Source organism: Octopus bimaculoides, chromosome 5 (assembly GCF_001194135.2).
Source record: "Octopus bimaculoides isolate UCB-OBI-ISO-001 chromosome 5, ASM119413v2, whole genome shotgun sequence".
Classification (NCBI taxonomy): domain Eukaryota; kingdom Metazoa; phylum Mollusca; class Cephalopoda; order Octopoda; family Octopodidae; genus Octopus; species Octopus bimaculoides.
Window position 1 is genome coordinate 53,469,185 of NC_068985.1, and position 14,588 is coordinate 53,483,772.

At 37.1% G+C, this 14,588-nt stretch overlaps 1 protein-coding gene across 1 annotated transcript in view; it reads right to left on the minus strand.

The window, feature by feature from the left end:
- LOC106867535 (1-aminocyclopropane-1-carboxylate synthase-like protein 1) overlaps positions 1–14,588 on the minus strand; it is a 51,547-nt gene that overhangs the window by 4,009 nt on the left and 32,950 nt on the right. The window contains exons 7-13 of the mRNA XM_014912433.2: positions 13,819–13,916; positions 13,024–13,098; positions 9,807–9,907; positions 6,327–6,459; positions 4,546–4,687; positions 2,275–2,417; positions 6–74 (exon numbers count right to left, since the gene is read on the minus strand). Of these exons, the coding sequence (XP_014767919.1) occupies positions 6–74; positions 2,275–2,417; positions 4,546–4,687; positions 6,327–6,459; positions 9,807–9,907; positions 13,024–13,098; positions 13,819–13,916 (761 nt within the window). The remainder of the gene's footprint in view (positions 1–5; positions 75–2,274; positions 2,418–4,545; positions 4,688–6,326; positions 6,460–9,806; positions 9,908–13,023; positions 13,099–13,818; positions 13,917–14,588) is intronic.

Below are 14,588 nucleotides of genomic sequence, written 5' to 3' on the forward strand. Positions count from 1 at the left end.
CAGAAGAAAACTTTGTGTTCGAAGAAAGTTTTAAAAAGTTCCATTTCACATTCGAAAGTATTTTCTTTCATAAACTGAAATGAATGAAATATTCTTTATAAATACATTTACATATTTCTTTTTTTATATATGTCAGTGTGGAGGCTAACGGAATATAGTGATCATAAATATTTAACTAGTTATTCTCTTGATTATCAAATTAATAATTTTAGGCTCAATTCTTGTCAAGAAAGAATGAAGAAGCTTTGCAAGTTGAATTATGTTAAAGACTATTACTATAAGAATCAATTGAACTCGTTCGTACTAGATATAGAAAGTAAAACGAATAAATATATATTTAAATTAAATTATCATCACTATGAGAAGAAACAAAATCATTAGCTTAATGAGTTTGACCTTAATTTTATTGAAGACAGGAAGAGGAACAATTCCAGCTGTTAAATAAAATTTGAATATGGCATATTTGTACGTTGGTATATTGATTTCTCATTGTGTTTGCAGTAATACATCGTGATTACAAATATAGAATATGGATTTGATTCCAGGCGGTGTGTATTACCTTATAAATATGGACCTGTTTTACTATTTAAGAACATTATGAATAACGAATATGGTGATAGCATTAACGCTTTAACTGACGCTTATGCGTGCGTTTATGTGCGTATGTGTGTGTGTGTGTGCGTGTGTACATACATACATACATGATGATGATGGCCGTCCACTCGTGACCGAGAAAGACCATTGCTGACCGTTATGAACATTGTGCGCTTTAGGACTAACTTATATTTTGCATTTGCGGCTCCGTTTGTGGCTAATGAGCCCTGCTCTTGACAAGCATACACGACTGCATACATTGCAGATCAAGCTTTCTCCATTCACTACACCTGCAGTGCGCTTTTGAGCAGTATGCTTAAGCTCTTCTTGCTGAATACGTGCTCTCTCAACGGTGTCGAACTCCTCCTTAACCTGCATTCCTCCATCTGTGGCGATGACAGGCATTGCTCTCCCGGTCAGACTCCTGCATATCACAGGCCTTTAATGAGGACTTGATACAGTCCTTAAATCGCAGCATTGGTTTCTGCCGGGGTCTCTTTCCACTAACAAGTTCCCCATATAGCATCTGTTTCGGTATCCTGTTATCCTTTTGTATGCTATATATACTTGTAAGTCCTGGAGTTTTTGTCATGTATTTGTCTGAATGATTTTTTGTCGTACCTATTGCATTGACTATAATAAAAATTGTTTCTTTTTATGCTCCACATTCGAGTTGCCTCTATTTTCAAATCTTTGTATTTTGAAAGTTTCTCCGTTTCTTTTAAAGAAATGTTATCGCCTGTTGGTATTGATACATCGATTAGAAAGCATTTTTCCCTTCTTCTTCTTCTTCTTCTTCTTCTTCTTCTTCTTCTTCTTCTTCTTCTTCTTCTTATTATTATTATTATTATTATTATTATTATTATTATTATTATTATTATTATTATTATTATCATTATTATTGTTATTATTATTTAAGGCGGCGAATTGGCAGAATCGTTAGCACGCTGGACGAAACACTTAACGTTCAAATTCTGCTGAGGTCGACTTTGCCTTTCATCCTTTCGGGGTTGATAAATTAAGTATCAGTCATGTACTGGGGTCGATACGATCGACTTTCCCCCTCACCCAAAATCTCAGGCCTTGTACCTATAGTAGAAAGGATTATTATTATTGTTGTTGTTTTGTTATTGCTATTGTTGTTGTTGCTGCTGCTGTTACTGCTATTGTTTTTGTCGTTGTTGTCACTGCTGCTGTTGCTGTTGTTGTTGTTGTTGTTGTTGTTGTTGTTGTTCAGAGGCAGAAATGTTACTACACCGGACAAAATGTTTAGCGGTATTTCCCCCGTTGCTATGTTCTGAGTTCAAGTTCCGCCGAGGTCGACTTTGCCTTTCATCCTTTCGGGGTAAATAAATTAAGTACCAGTTGAGTACTGGGGTCGATGTAATCGACTAAAACCCTCTCCCCAAATTTCAGGCCCTGTCTCTATAGTAGAAAGGATTATTATTATCATTATTTAAGCACGCCAGACAAAATGCTTGGCAACATTTCGTCCGTCTTTACGTTCTGAGTTCAAATTCCGCCGAAGTCGACTTTGCCTTTCATCCTTTCGAGCTCGATGAATTAAGTACTAGTTGAGCACTGGGTCAATATAATTGACTTATCTCCTACCCTAGAATTTCAGGTGGTGTGTCTATAACAAAAGAGTTATTATTATTTTTATTTTTATATATAACTCACCTTACAGAAGTTTGCCCAAATGAAGAACCCTCCACTGGAACGGTACACTGTTACTCCCTTAGATTCTAGTTGACTCACAGCCATTTCATAAGTTTCGCTCATTCGTTCTCTTAATGTTGGGAAATAAATATTCTTAAACCAGTCTGAAAATTGAATTGAACATTCACTTTAACAAGCAAACATCAAATTATAACATGAAAGACATATTTGGTCTGAGCACAAGGCTGAGAAACATTCAGAAAAGGAATTATATTTTGGATTAACATCAGTTCTTTATGTCAGTATTTAAAAAAGAAATGAAAGTTAAAGTCATTCTAAGAAAATTTTATTGCAAGAAACGAATTGGCTGAACCAGTTATATAAAGTAGAGCATCGATCGCTCGTCTTCTTTGCGCCACGAACTGGTTTCGTTCACGATATTTTTTCCACGGACCGGGAGACTACGCGTATAAGAAAGTACAATGAAGTGCATATAATATAATTTGATTATTACATATATATTACGTATATAATACACATATAATGTAAAAGCATCTTGCAGAGTAGGATACTCAATAATATGGATATAATATGTAATAATTTGTTATTTTTTCTCTGTGCGGCAAGGTGCCAAATGATCACCGGCCCAGTACTGGTCCCCTGTTCGATGGTTTGGAACCTCTGATCTAGAAAGTTAATCTGTGTTGATTTAGTCAAATACAAAAACCATATAGCGGTCCTGGTATCATGTAATTTAGAGTAGTTGTTCATCGTTTCCATGCAGAGAAGTAAACCAAAGCTCCTGAATATAAACCAGAACTCCTAAAATCTATATCACATGAAATGACATGCTAGTTGATTTTCGAATTTAGGCACAAGACCACTTTTTTTTTCTGGGAAGCTGACTAGTCAATACCATCACTCCAGTATTTGACTGGTACTTAGTAGCAGAGAAAGAATCATAAAGACAGAACACACACACACACACACACACGGGTGAGTGTGCGTAACTTCTATCATATAAAATCAACACGGTGATTAATTTTCTTTTTGATTTCTTTTTATCTATGGAATGTTGCTTTATTTTATTTTATTTTATTTTAAGGTAAGATATTTTGAAAAGTAGTATTCCTGTCATCATTTTGTATAAAAAAAGTTATAATTATGATTATTACATGAATGCCATATTTCCTGATGTTACCTACAGTGGCAAAAGTGTACTTTCAAAGTTACCAGTCAAATGACGGATAACAATTTTGTTAAAAAATATTTTTTATGGGCAAGTATATAATAATTTATTTGTTTTTTTTTTAAAGAGAAAAAGAATATTTTTTAGACGTAACAGTAGCAATTAATGTGTATAGTATATTACAGCAATTCCACAACAGTTCGTGAGTTTAGTTAAACACCAATTTCTAAAAGATAATTAAGCAACTGTTCAGTAATTTCCAGGAACATACCCTGTAACAATTTCTATAGAAATAACATTTATTGCAGTAAGTATATAATTATATTTATTACTTAAAACGTCATAATTGGAGCAGATATATTTTGCGGAATATTTTGATGTACTTAAAGCTAAATTTTACGAATAACATTACGAAGCCTCATTAAATGTGGTTTCCAATGAGATTTTGGCAGAAGGCCTCAGTGTTCAAATGGTACTTATTTCATCGACCCCGAAAGAATAGAAGGCAAAGTCAACCTCGGCGAAATTTGAATCCAGAATGTAAAGGACCGGATGAAACGCAGTAAAACATTTTGTCCGATGTACTAACAACTCTGCCAGTTCGTCGCCTTGTAATCGTTTTACAATAATGTTAATTTTGGGCACAAGGTCAGCAGTTTTGATGAAAAGGGGGAGCCGATTACATCGAATGTAGTGCTCAACTGGTACTTTTTTAATATTCTGCGCAAGGACGAAAGGCAAAGTCAACCTCGGCGGAATTTGAACTGAGAGCATAAAGAATCTGAAGAAACGTCGCTAAGCATTTTTGCTCGACGTGCTAATGATTCTGCCAGCTCTGCTCCTTTAGTGGTTTTGAAATAATCCTTTCCCCTATAAGCACAAGGCCTGAAATTTTGGGGGAGGGAGGGAGGAGTTAGTCGATTACATCGATTCTAGTGCTCGATGGTACAGGTACATCCTGCTCGCCACCTTGTTGTGGTTTTGCAATAAATATTGTTGAAAAAAATTACCACTACGATACGTAGGCTATACATGCATAAGTCAGGGAAAATCTCGTATTTATATATAAAAAAAATCTTTAAATGTTTTACCGTCAAACTTACCAATGTCTTCAATGAAACGAGTGAGCAAGTTTTGAACTACCATGGATATTCCAGAATAGAAAGACACTTTACGCATGAAACTGAGCAGTTTGTCGTTTTGGCTGTACAGTACTCCACATCGGAAACCTGACAAAGCCAAGTCCTACAAAACAATATTAATCAATAGGTTAACCCTTTGACAATAATAAATAAATAAATAAATAAATAAATAAACGCATCAAATTTGTCATGTCTTTCTCAGAAACCTGCTTCAATGGTAAAGTTTAAAGTGAAAACAGATCTGCTATATTGATTCCTAGTTCGTGCTTCTAACATAACACAAGGAGTTATCATACTAAGCAATGAGGGAACCGCATTTAGTCACTCGACCTGCTAGAAATAGCAACTAAATTGCCTTCAAATTACTATTGCTGTCTTACATAAAAGTGAATATATTAAATGATGGAGTGTCCTGCATCATCATACCCTTTTAAAATATGGCAACATGATCACGCTTGGAACGAATTTTTGAAATGGTCGATTATAGTTTACATAAAGTTGAACGACAAGAAGAAGAAGAAGTTACATTTTTTAAACATAGGACTGCTTTTGATATCTGTATTTCAAAATATCTTCCTGATCTTTAAACCATCGTCACGAAAGAAAAATCTTTCAGCGCTATAAAACATGTGAAGTTACACAACCATAGAAAAGGATCAATACTGGCTAATATTTCAGCCACTTTTGTACCACTTTATATACGGGATTTCGAGTTCGATCCTACTACGTGGCACTGTTGACAAGTGTTATCCACTATAGCTTCGAGTCGACCAATATGTTATGGTTATGAATTGTTAAATGGAGACTGTGCAGAAACCTGTCATATATACACATATTCATGCAGGTGTATATATGAGCGTATACGTGCGTATGTGTTATCGGAGAAGGCTATAAACATCGGCAAAAAAACCCCGGAAAAACTGGTACTTTACAACGAAATTCCCTTGAATTGTTTACTATTACTACTGTCTGACATAGAGATAAACAGTGCCTGGTCAGTTAGAAACTCGTGACCAACAGCTCTATTGCTTACCGATTGCTATAGAAACTAAATAAATAGGAGCAGGCGTGGGTCATATGTGTAGGCGTGGCTCATATGCGCCGGCATGGCTGTGTGGTAAGAAGCTTGCTTCTCAACCACACGGCTCCGAGTTCAGTCCCACTGCGTGGGACCTTGGGAAAATGTCTTCTACTATAGCCTCGGGCCGACCAAAGCCTTGTGAGTGGATTTGGTAGACGGAAACTGAAAGAAGCCCATCGAATATATATATACCTAAGTGAGTGTGTCTTTGTGTCTGAGTTTTTCCCCCGATTACCTCTTGGCAACCGGTGTTAGTGTGTTTATGTCCTCGTAACTTAGCGGTTCGGCAAAAAAGACCGATAGAATAAGTACTAGGCTTGAAAAATGAGTCCTGGAATAGATTTGTTTGACTAAAATCTTTCAAGGTGTTGCTCAAGCATGGCCGCAGTCAAATAATTGAAACAAGTAAAAGAATTAAAGAAGAAATAAATAAATAAATAAATAAATAAATAAATAAATCGACAAATAAGTAAGTCAATAAATCCCACGTTGCAGACTTTTTTCCATTATTTTTCGTGCTCATCGAACCTTCGTCCCAACCTATATCAAATATCCTATGTTACCCAAATACGACTCTCAACTACAATCAATGGAATTACCTTAGACAGTTCAACTTGTGAATCACCCAATAGTTTCTTATAACAATATTCAAGTATTTTACCTTACTGAATCCCCACAGGACATGTGTTTTGGTCGGTTGTGGAATATTCATGGACAAAACACTCATTGGTTCTGCATCAGTGCCAAATATCGATAACCCGTAGATCTCATCAAATATGGCGTGGAGGTCAAAACTGCAAAGGAATTCACAGATTAGGAACAATAAATTATAAGTTTTTCAAAATATAAACTTGAAACCATCGACATTTCCAAATATGTTCGTTTTCCTCCCTCTCCCTATATACAGTTACCTCTTCTACTGAATAGACAACATCTAAACGATTTCTTGTTTTGACATGATTTGAAAATGTAGTGGTAGGTATTTAGTTGCTGAATATACCCCAGTAAAAGAAGCCTCTATACAGCTTTTCCATCTGTGAAAAATAGCAACCAAATTTTCAACAAATCATATATTACCGGTTTAAATCAGGAAGACTATATTAGATGATATTTACCCAGAAAAGACGTAAAATGTAAAGTAACGGCTGGGACATCACTGATCATAGATCTGTTCCACTAAGACTGACTTGGCTTCTATACTGAACTACAAAAGAAACGTTGCACTGTAAAAGAGCATTTGTTTCACACACGATCTTGAGATTATATAGATTATATCACATTTCTAGGTAATTTGACATCAGGAAGATGTCACTGACCCACAACACCACTCTCCTTTGAAAACACAAGGATTGCTTGTAGGGTTCGAACACGCTCACTTTTCGTGAACATAGTAATACTCGCGAACGCATCTTTATGAAAATCATGATGTACGTACAAAACGTCGACTCACTGGGTATAAAAAGCACTCAAATTTACCAGCCTGTCATTCCTTCCGCGAACGCAGCAAGCATGCCAAGACTGACACGAAATCAGGAGTAAGCCATCGGACGTCGCCATGCTGGTCAACGTCCATGGGTCATTGCTAATGACTTGAACTGCAGTATTCGGACAATTGAGCGACCGAGGGAACGATACACTTCCACAAACAGCATGGATAATCGCCCACGCAGTAGCCGACCAAGGGTTACAACGGCACGTCAAGATCACCACTTACACCTACAGCACTCGCAGGAGTGCAACTGAATCAGCTAGGCAGACCATAGGGACTCACCACAGACCCATTTGTGCAGAGACAGTTCGCTGTCGACTGGGATCGCTCAATCTGTCTTGTCGACGTCCGGCTAGGGGCCATTCTCACAGATAGTCATCAACGGGCACGTCTGCAGTGGGTTCATAAACGTCAGAACTGGCGATATCAGCAGTGGAGGACTGTAGTCTTCCCTGACGAAAGTCGATATTGCATTTCTGTGGCAATGGCAGAGTTAGGGTTTGGAGAAGAAGGGATGAACGTCATGCTGATGGCTGTGTGGTGGAGAGAGAGACTCGTGGGGAGGACAGAGTATCATGATATGTGGCGGGATTGCACTCAAACAAAAACTTGGACTGGTGGTCTTCCAAAACATCGGCCAAGGCTGGGGCAATGGAGTAACTGCTGCTCGCTACATCGACCAAGTATTGAGACCTCACATTGTGCCATATTTTTCCCGTCATGGGAATCACGTGTTCCAACAAGACAACGTCTGTACCCATACTGCCAGGTTGACAACTGACTTCCTCCAATAGCACATCCAGACACTGCCATGACCTGCCCTGCGTCCGGACTTGAACCCCATAGAGCACCTGTGGGACGAAATCCAAAGATGGCTAAATGATATCCGTCCAAAGCCGACAAATGCGGCATAACTCACTGCAAGTTTTAAAAGAGTGTGGGCTGCTATCCCCATGGCCTTCATCAATTGTTTGGTGCATTCAATATACAGAAGATGCCTGGCGGTAATCAACACTCACAGTGGTCACACGAGATATTGAGCTCATCTCTTTGGATCCAGGACATTCCGTCATCACATGACACCATGTGACGTCAAACATATTTCAAGAAACGGCGTTTTATCATTAGGAAAGATCGTTTTTTTTTTAAATTAGTACTCTTCAATCAATGCTATAGCAGTCTATTAATAAACCGGTTTCTATTTAGTATGTGTGCAACGTTTCTTTTGTGGTTCAGTATATATCGACAATATTGATGTTTAAATCCGTTTATGTTCGATGTTGTCTTTCAAATATCTGTCCTCGGATATAATGAAAGGCAACAGCTATCAAGGCTAGATTTGAAGACAGACTATAACCGAATACCGTTTGGCACCACCTAGCATGACGCTCAGCACAACACTACACCATATGCCATGTAAAGTAATTGTATTAATATAATTAAATACTACAATGCTAGCGAGAACCCTTTACGTTTTATAAATGTTCTTTCTCTTTTGATGCATAAATTTATAAATTGTCATGACACTTTCATGATTTTAGACTTCGATTGTCTTTGATTTCGCTCCATAGTTAAAGATGTTTAAACTGTAACTCTCGAACGCAAGTCGTGACAGAGAATACTACTAATTTTTTAATTTTATTATAATATGTAGTCCCTCATTTCAGAGAAGTAGTGGCTCGACTTGGAGAGATTCCCTGAACTCTGAGCTATGCACCCTGTAGTGTAACTTTACTTCATTTCGGCCGTTTGTATTCGCGATCGTAATCTTTCAGTCATTAACGAACTTCCATGAGCGTTGGTGCTATTGCGGTAAGTCACAAGTCCGGTACTATGGATGTGTGATTAGAACGTCACAGGAAATAATTACAAGACGGATTCTTCAAGCCGAGCCAACCATAAGGAGACCTAGGATAGACCAAAAACGAAGTGGTTGGATCATATCCATAGTCTCAGTTGGTCATCTTGTGGAATCCAACCTGAGAATTTACTGACGGTTGTTTCTGATAGAACTGAGGACTCTAACCCAACGACTATAACAGGAATAGTGAGTGGAGAAGATGGATGGGTGGATGGATGAATATATTATGTTGTATTAAGGCAGTGAGCTGGCAGAACCGTTAACACGTTGGACAAAATGCTCAGCGGCATTTCTGGCGACACTTTACGTTCTGAGTTCAAATTCCACCGAGGTCGATTCTGCCTTTTATCTTTTCGGGGTCAATGAAATACGTACCAGTTGATCACTAGGGTAAATGTAATTGACTTGTCTCCTCCCCTGAAAATTACTGGCCTTGTGCCAAATCTGAAAGCGTTATTAATGAAGCAACCAAGGGGGTGAGCTGTCAGACTAGTTGAAGCATCAGTAAAACCCCTTTGCGGTTTTTCTTCAAATTCCATCGAGGTCGACTTCACATTACATACTTCCTGAGTCATTAAAATAAATACCAGCTTGATACTATGGTCGATGTAATCGACTTGCCACCTACCCTCAAAATTGCTGACCATGTCCCAAAATTTGAAACCGTTATTTAATGAAGCGATTAAAGTAAGATTCACATGAGTAAAATATGTCTGATGGATCTTTACCGAACTGTTATACTTGAATAGATAAATGGGTGATTAGGTTATTGTTAAGCAAATCTCACTTACCTTTTAGCGAATTGAAAAATAATTTCGATTTCGTTCTTCGGCAGCAAACGTCCAGTTGGATTATTCGGGTTGATAACTAATATACCTTTGATTGAGTAACCCTGAAGTTTAAAATAGCGTCTAGGATTATTAAAGACTATATATATAGAGAGAGAGTTAGCCGTCAAATGAGGAGTAACTTTGGGGGTATACCTTTCCCACCATCGGTAATATATCAGAAAATATGACACGCCTACAATATTTATCGTCATTCTACCTGTTTCAGTCATTGGGCTGCGGCCATGCTGGGGCACCGCCTTGAAGTTTTTGTTTTAGTCGAACAATGAAAGTATGATTCCAGTACTTACTTTTTAAAACCTGGCACTTATTCTACCAGTTTCATTTGCCGAACCACTAAGTTACGGGTACGTAAACAAACCAACAATGGTTGGAAAGAGATGGTTAGGGACAAACAAAAACACAAACACACACACACGTACATACATACATACATACATACATACATGCATGCATACATACATACATACACACATACGTATACATATACATGCGTATATATATATATATATATACACACACATACATACATACATACGACAGGTTTCTTATAGTTTCCGTCTACCAAATCCACTCACAAGGATTTTAACTTTAATCAAATTTCTTGGTACTTATCTGGATTAACGTAATGAATACTAATTTTCAAAACAAAAATATTTAATAATATTAAATAAAACAAATTAATCATTTGCATAAACTCTTCCCATAACTACTTCACCATTTACTTCCACTCTTCCTCTTCCCCCTCCTCTGCTTCTTTGATTCTTTCCCTTTAATTGTGCATGTGTGTGTGTAGTGTTCCACTATTATTCCCCCCTATCCCCACTCTCTGCACGATATAAAGCGTGAATGGAGAGATCAATCAACCAACCAACCAACTTTTATATCGTCTGTTACACTGGTCAACAAAATTCGGACTTTCTGACGCAGATTTCGAATCTGTTTTTAGAATTTTTCTATCAGGCATGGTTTTTATGTGACAGAGTAATTAAATTATACAATAAATGTACTGTATTAATGCAGAAATAAGGTTGACAATTACAATTGGTCAACAGCATTAATGAAAAATTTTGTCCCACAAACAAAAGTAGGTGAACTTAATTAGCATTTTATCTGCAGAATTCAAGTGTGTTTCCAGATTATTTTCTCTAAGTCAGAGTTTTTCTTTGATAGCATATGTAAATTGTTAAGCAATTGTATTTCATGAATTAAAAAATCAGGCTGATATTACAACGAAACTTAGCTCTAAAACGTAGAGGCGTATGGTTTTCGACTGTATTTAGCTTCTGGAACGTCCTTTTTTAGTGACCAACAATAATCAGCCAACATAGAAGAGTTCCTCTTTCCTTGATACTGGGTTTCCATGTTCAGAATGTCCTGGTGAAACCTCTCGCCGTGCTTGTCACTGACAGCCTCAAAATTTGCAGGGAAAAGGTGAGTTCAAGAACTGGATTTTTAGGTTCATATTGCATCCCAAGGCCTTGTATGATGTCAGTAGCTCTTTCACGATGTCAGAATAGTTCTCTGTTCTGTGATTCCTCCAAAATTCTCAGCAAACTTTCTTAAGTGACAGCCACGCAGCAAAAAATCAATAAACACAGGGGCCTGTCCGGTTGCTATTAGCTTGTGTCGGTCGCCTTCGAGACGTCAGATGTTCTAGGACCCCGTACTACCGATTTCCTCCACAAAATAGGGATAACGGCAGCCCGTTGGAGAAATAAGCCCCGCAAGTTGGAGTGGCTGCAGTGAATGTAGCCGGTCATTCTCCGCGGCAACGCCTTGGCGGTCATTATCGCGGGGTGTCACTGAGCACTCTCTTTGTTCAGGGCTATGTGGCCCATCGCCCCCTCCCCCTCCATCTTCTGCTGTTTCAACCCCTTTTTTATTCTATAATTAAATAGTGATAAATATTGATCGTATATAAGCAACGAAGTCCACTTTATATATGAATCTAAATTAATACAAAACAAGCTTAAAAGCCACACTCCGTGCGAATTTATATGCTTTCTCCGTGCGGAGGGTTAAGTGGGCCTGTGACCCAAAACGAAAGAGAGCAATAATAATGAAGCATTTATTGGTACCCTACCAATATGGCGTTACTTTAAATTCAGTTGAAATGAAAAACCTGTAAGTTCACAAATTTTTGGCGTTCTTTTAAAATTTGAATTTTCAATTGTTAGCATATTAGAAATCCTGATCCACACCTGATCACAACGTCGAATTTTCAAGAATCAAATGAAGGGCAGTTCTTCAATCCCGGGATCATCCTGATTACAAAACAGTATATTATGTCTATGAAGAGCAAATGTAGACTGAGATGTAGGGGTCCCAACCGGACGGGCAGACAGAATTTCGCGTTTATAATTATAGAAGGAATATGAAAATGACAAAATACTGAGTTGAGCAGATAACCAAAATAAAACAATAAAGATTACTATTGGTCTTTTAGAAAAGTAATACTTTTAATTCGATGTGTCACCAAACTTTCACTGTTGGCGAAGTTTCTACAAACTTAATCTAACTTAGCAGTTCGGCGGCAAATAAAACCGATAGAATAAGAACCAGGCTTAAAAGAAAGTACTGTGGTCGATTTGTTCGACTATAACCCTTCAAGGTAGTGCCCCAGTATGGCCGCATTCTAAGGCTTGAAACAAGTCAAAATTAAAAGGAATACAATGTGTGTGTGTGTGTGTGTGTGTGTGTGTGTGTGTGCGTGCGCGCGTATGTATATGTGTGCGTATATATGTATATATATAGCAGGACTTTTATTGTCCCCTTCATTCTCATAAAAGAAAGACTTCTGCCCTTAAGGATACAAACCCCAACCACGCGCGAAATACGTATTGCTTTGACTGCTTATATTAATGCTCTGTATCTTTATATAATATCTATGTGTACAGTGATGGGATAAATTGTCAAAAAAAATTCCTACTTGCCAGAAGTGCAGCGCAACTTCGTAAATTTATTTGCGCTTTTATAATATTTCTTAAGCGACGATTATAAAGATATTTTAAAGCAAAAAATTAATTAGGAAACAATAATATTGTATTTTACTTAAGAAATACGTTATCGCCGAGAAGTAACTGTAGGTAAATATATTTATCATCTTAATATGCGGTATTCAATCTATATTGTTCATTTTAAATTATATTAGTCTCACCTTTTCTTTGGCTTTCAAATAGGCAGCTTCAAGCTTTTTATAAGTGACAATGTATTCAATTTCACCATTGGGACCCTTTTAAAACGAGAAATATTACATTTGAGATTGATAGATTGATGGATAGATAGATAGATAGATAGATAGATAGATAGATAGATAGACAAACGGACAGAAAGACACACATATTCATACATACATGTTATTTAAACATCAATATATACATATAAGTCTGACGAGTCGTCTATAGAGCTAATAGCTTTATGGATGCGAACCCATTGGTCACTTTATGACCAGACATACTTAACTGCATGTGTGTGTGTGTGTGTCAATTCGAGGAAGTTAGATTCACATTAGGGATTATACAATCCAAAAGATTCCACTGGTTAATCACTATCATATAATGCGAAAGTCTCTGCGATATGTTAGGGATTATTGTAATAATGCATATTATTAATATTTGTTTCTTTATTGCCCACAGGGGCTAAATATAGAGGAGACAAGCAAGGACAGACAAAGGGATTAAGTCGATTACATCGACCCTAATGCGTAGTTGGTACTTATTTAATCGACAACGAAAGGATGAAAGGCAAAGTCAACGTCGGAGGATTTTGAGCTTAGAACATAAAGACAGATGAAACACCGCTAAGCATAAAAATATATCGAACATTCTCGGATACTATCATCTCAGCCAAGTGATAGAAAATATAAATCATTGTCGTTAACGAAATAATTGAGAAAATACAGAAGAATAAAAGAGGTTTAAAAATTGATGAATATGGAATTATTAGGACGAACCGTTTCTTTGATTGACACATCGTACGTCTGGATGCGTGCAAAGTCAAGAAAATCGTTTCTTATTCTGGAATAATACGGTGACAAACAAAGGAAATAATCTAGAAAGAAACAGAAAGAAAGGAATTTAACTGAAACATTTCAATTAGCCATTTAAGTATCGCATTTATATGTGTATGTATATTATCGACAAGCCAATTACTGCAGTACTTGTCCTGAGACAACATTTGTTATGGACTTACTGTGTCAGATACAAAAGGACGAAATGCATCGAATACTCTCGATTGGTGCTGTTGTGATATTTATTGTGTTTTTAACACAGCAAGGCCATAAGAGATGTTATTTCATGAAAAATATCGCAGTAACTGGGCTAGCAACAGGATGAGCACATTAAAATAATTCGTTGATACAGTTCTATATTTAAGAGATGAGGAATTATTTACATTTAACGGATACTTAATACAACGTTTCGGCTGATATACCCTCCAGCCTTCATCAGTTGTCTTGGGGAAAATTTCGAACCTGAGTTCTCATTCCTTAAGGTATTTTTCGACGTTCTTGTTATTATTATTATTATTATTTATTACTCAGGTCTATCATTCTACTATTATTCAGGTCACTGCCTGGAATCGAACTCGGAATCTTGGGGTTAGTAGCTCGCGCTATTAACCACAACGCCGTATACCCGTGGGCAATTATGGAGTGAATTTTAGGGCTTATAAATATAATATTTTCCTATCCTTCCTTAATACCGGTTCCCATATGCTACTCAT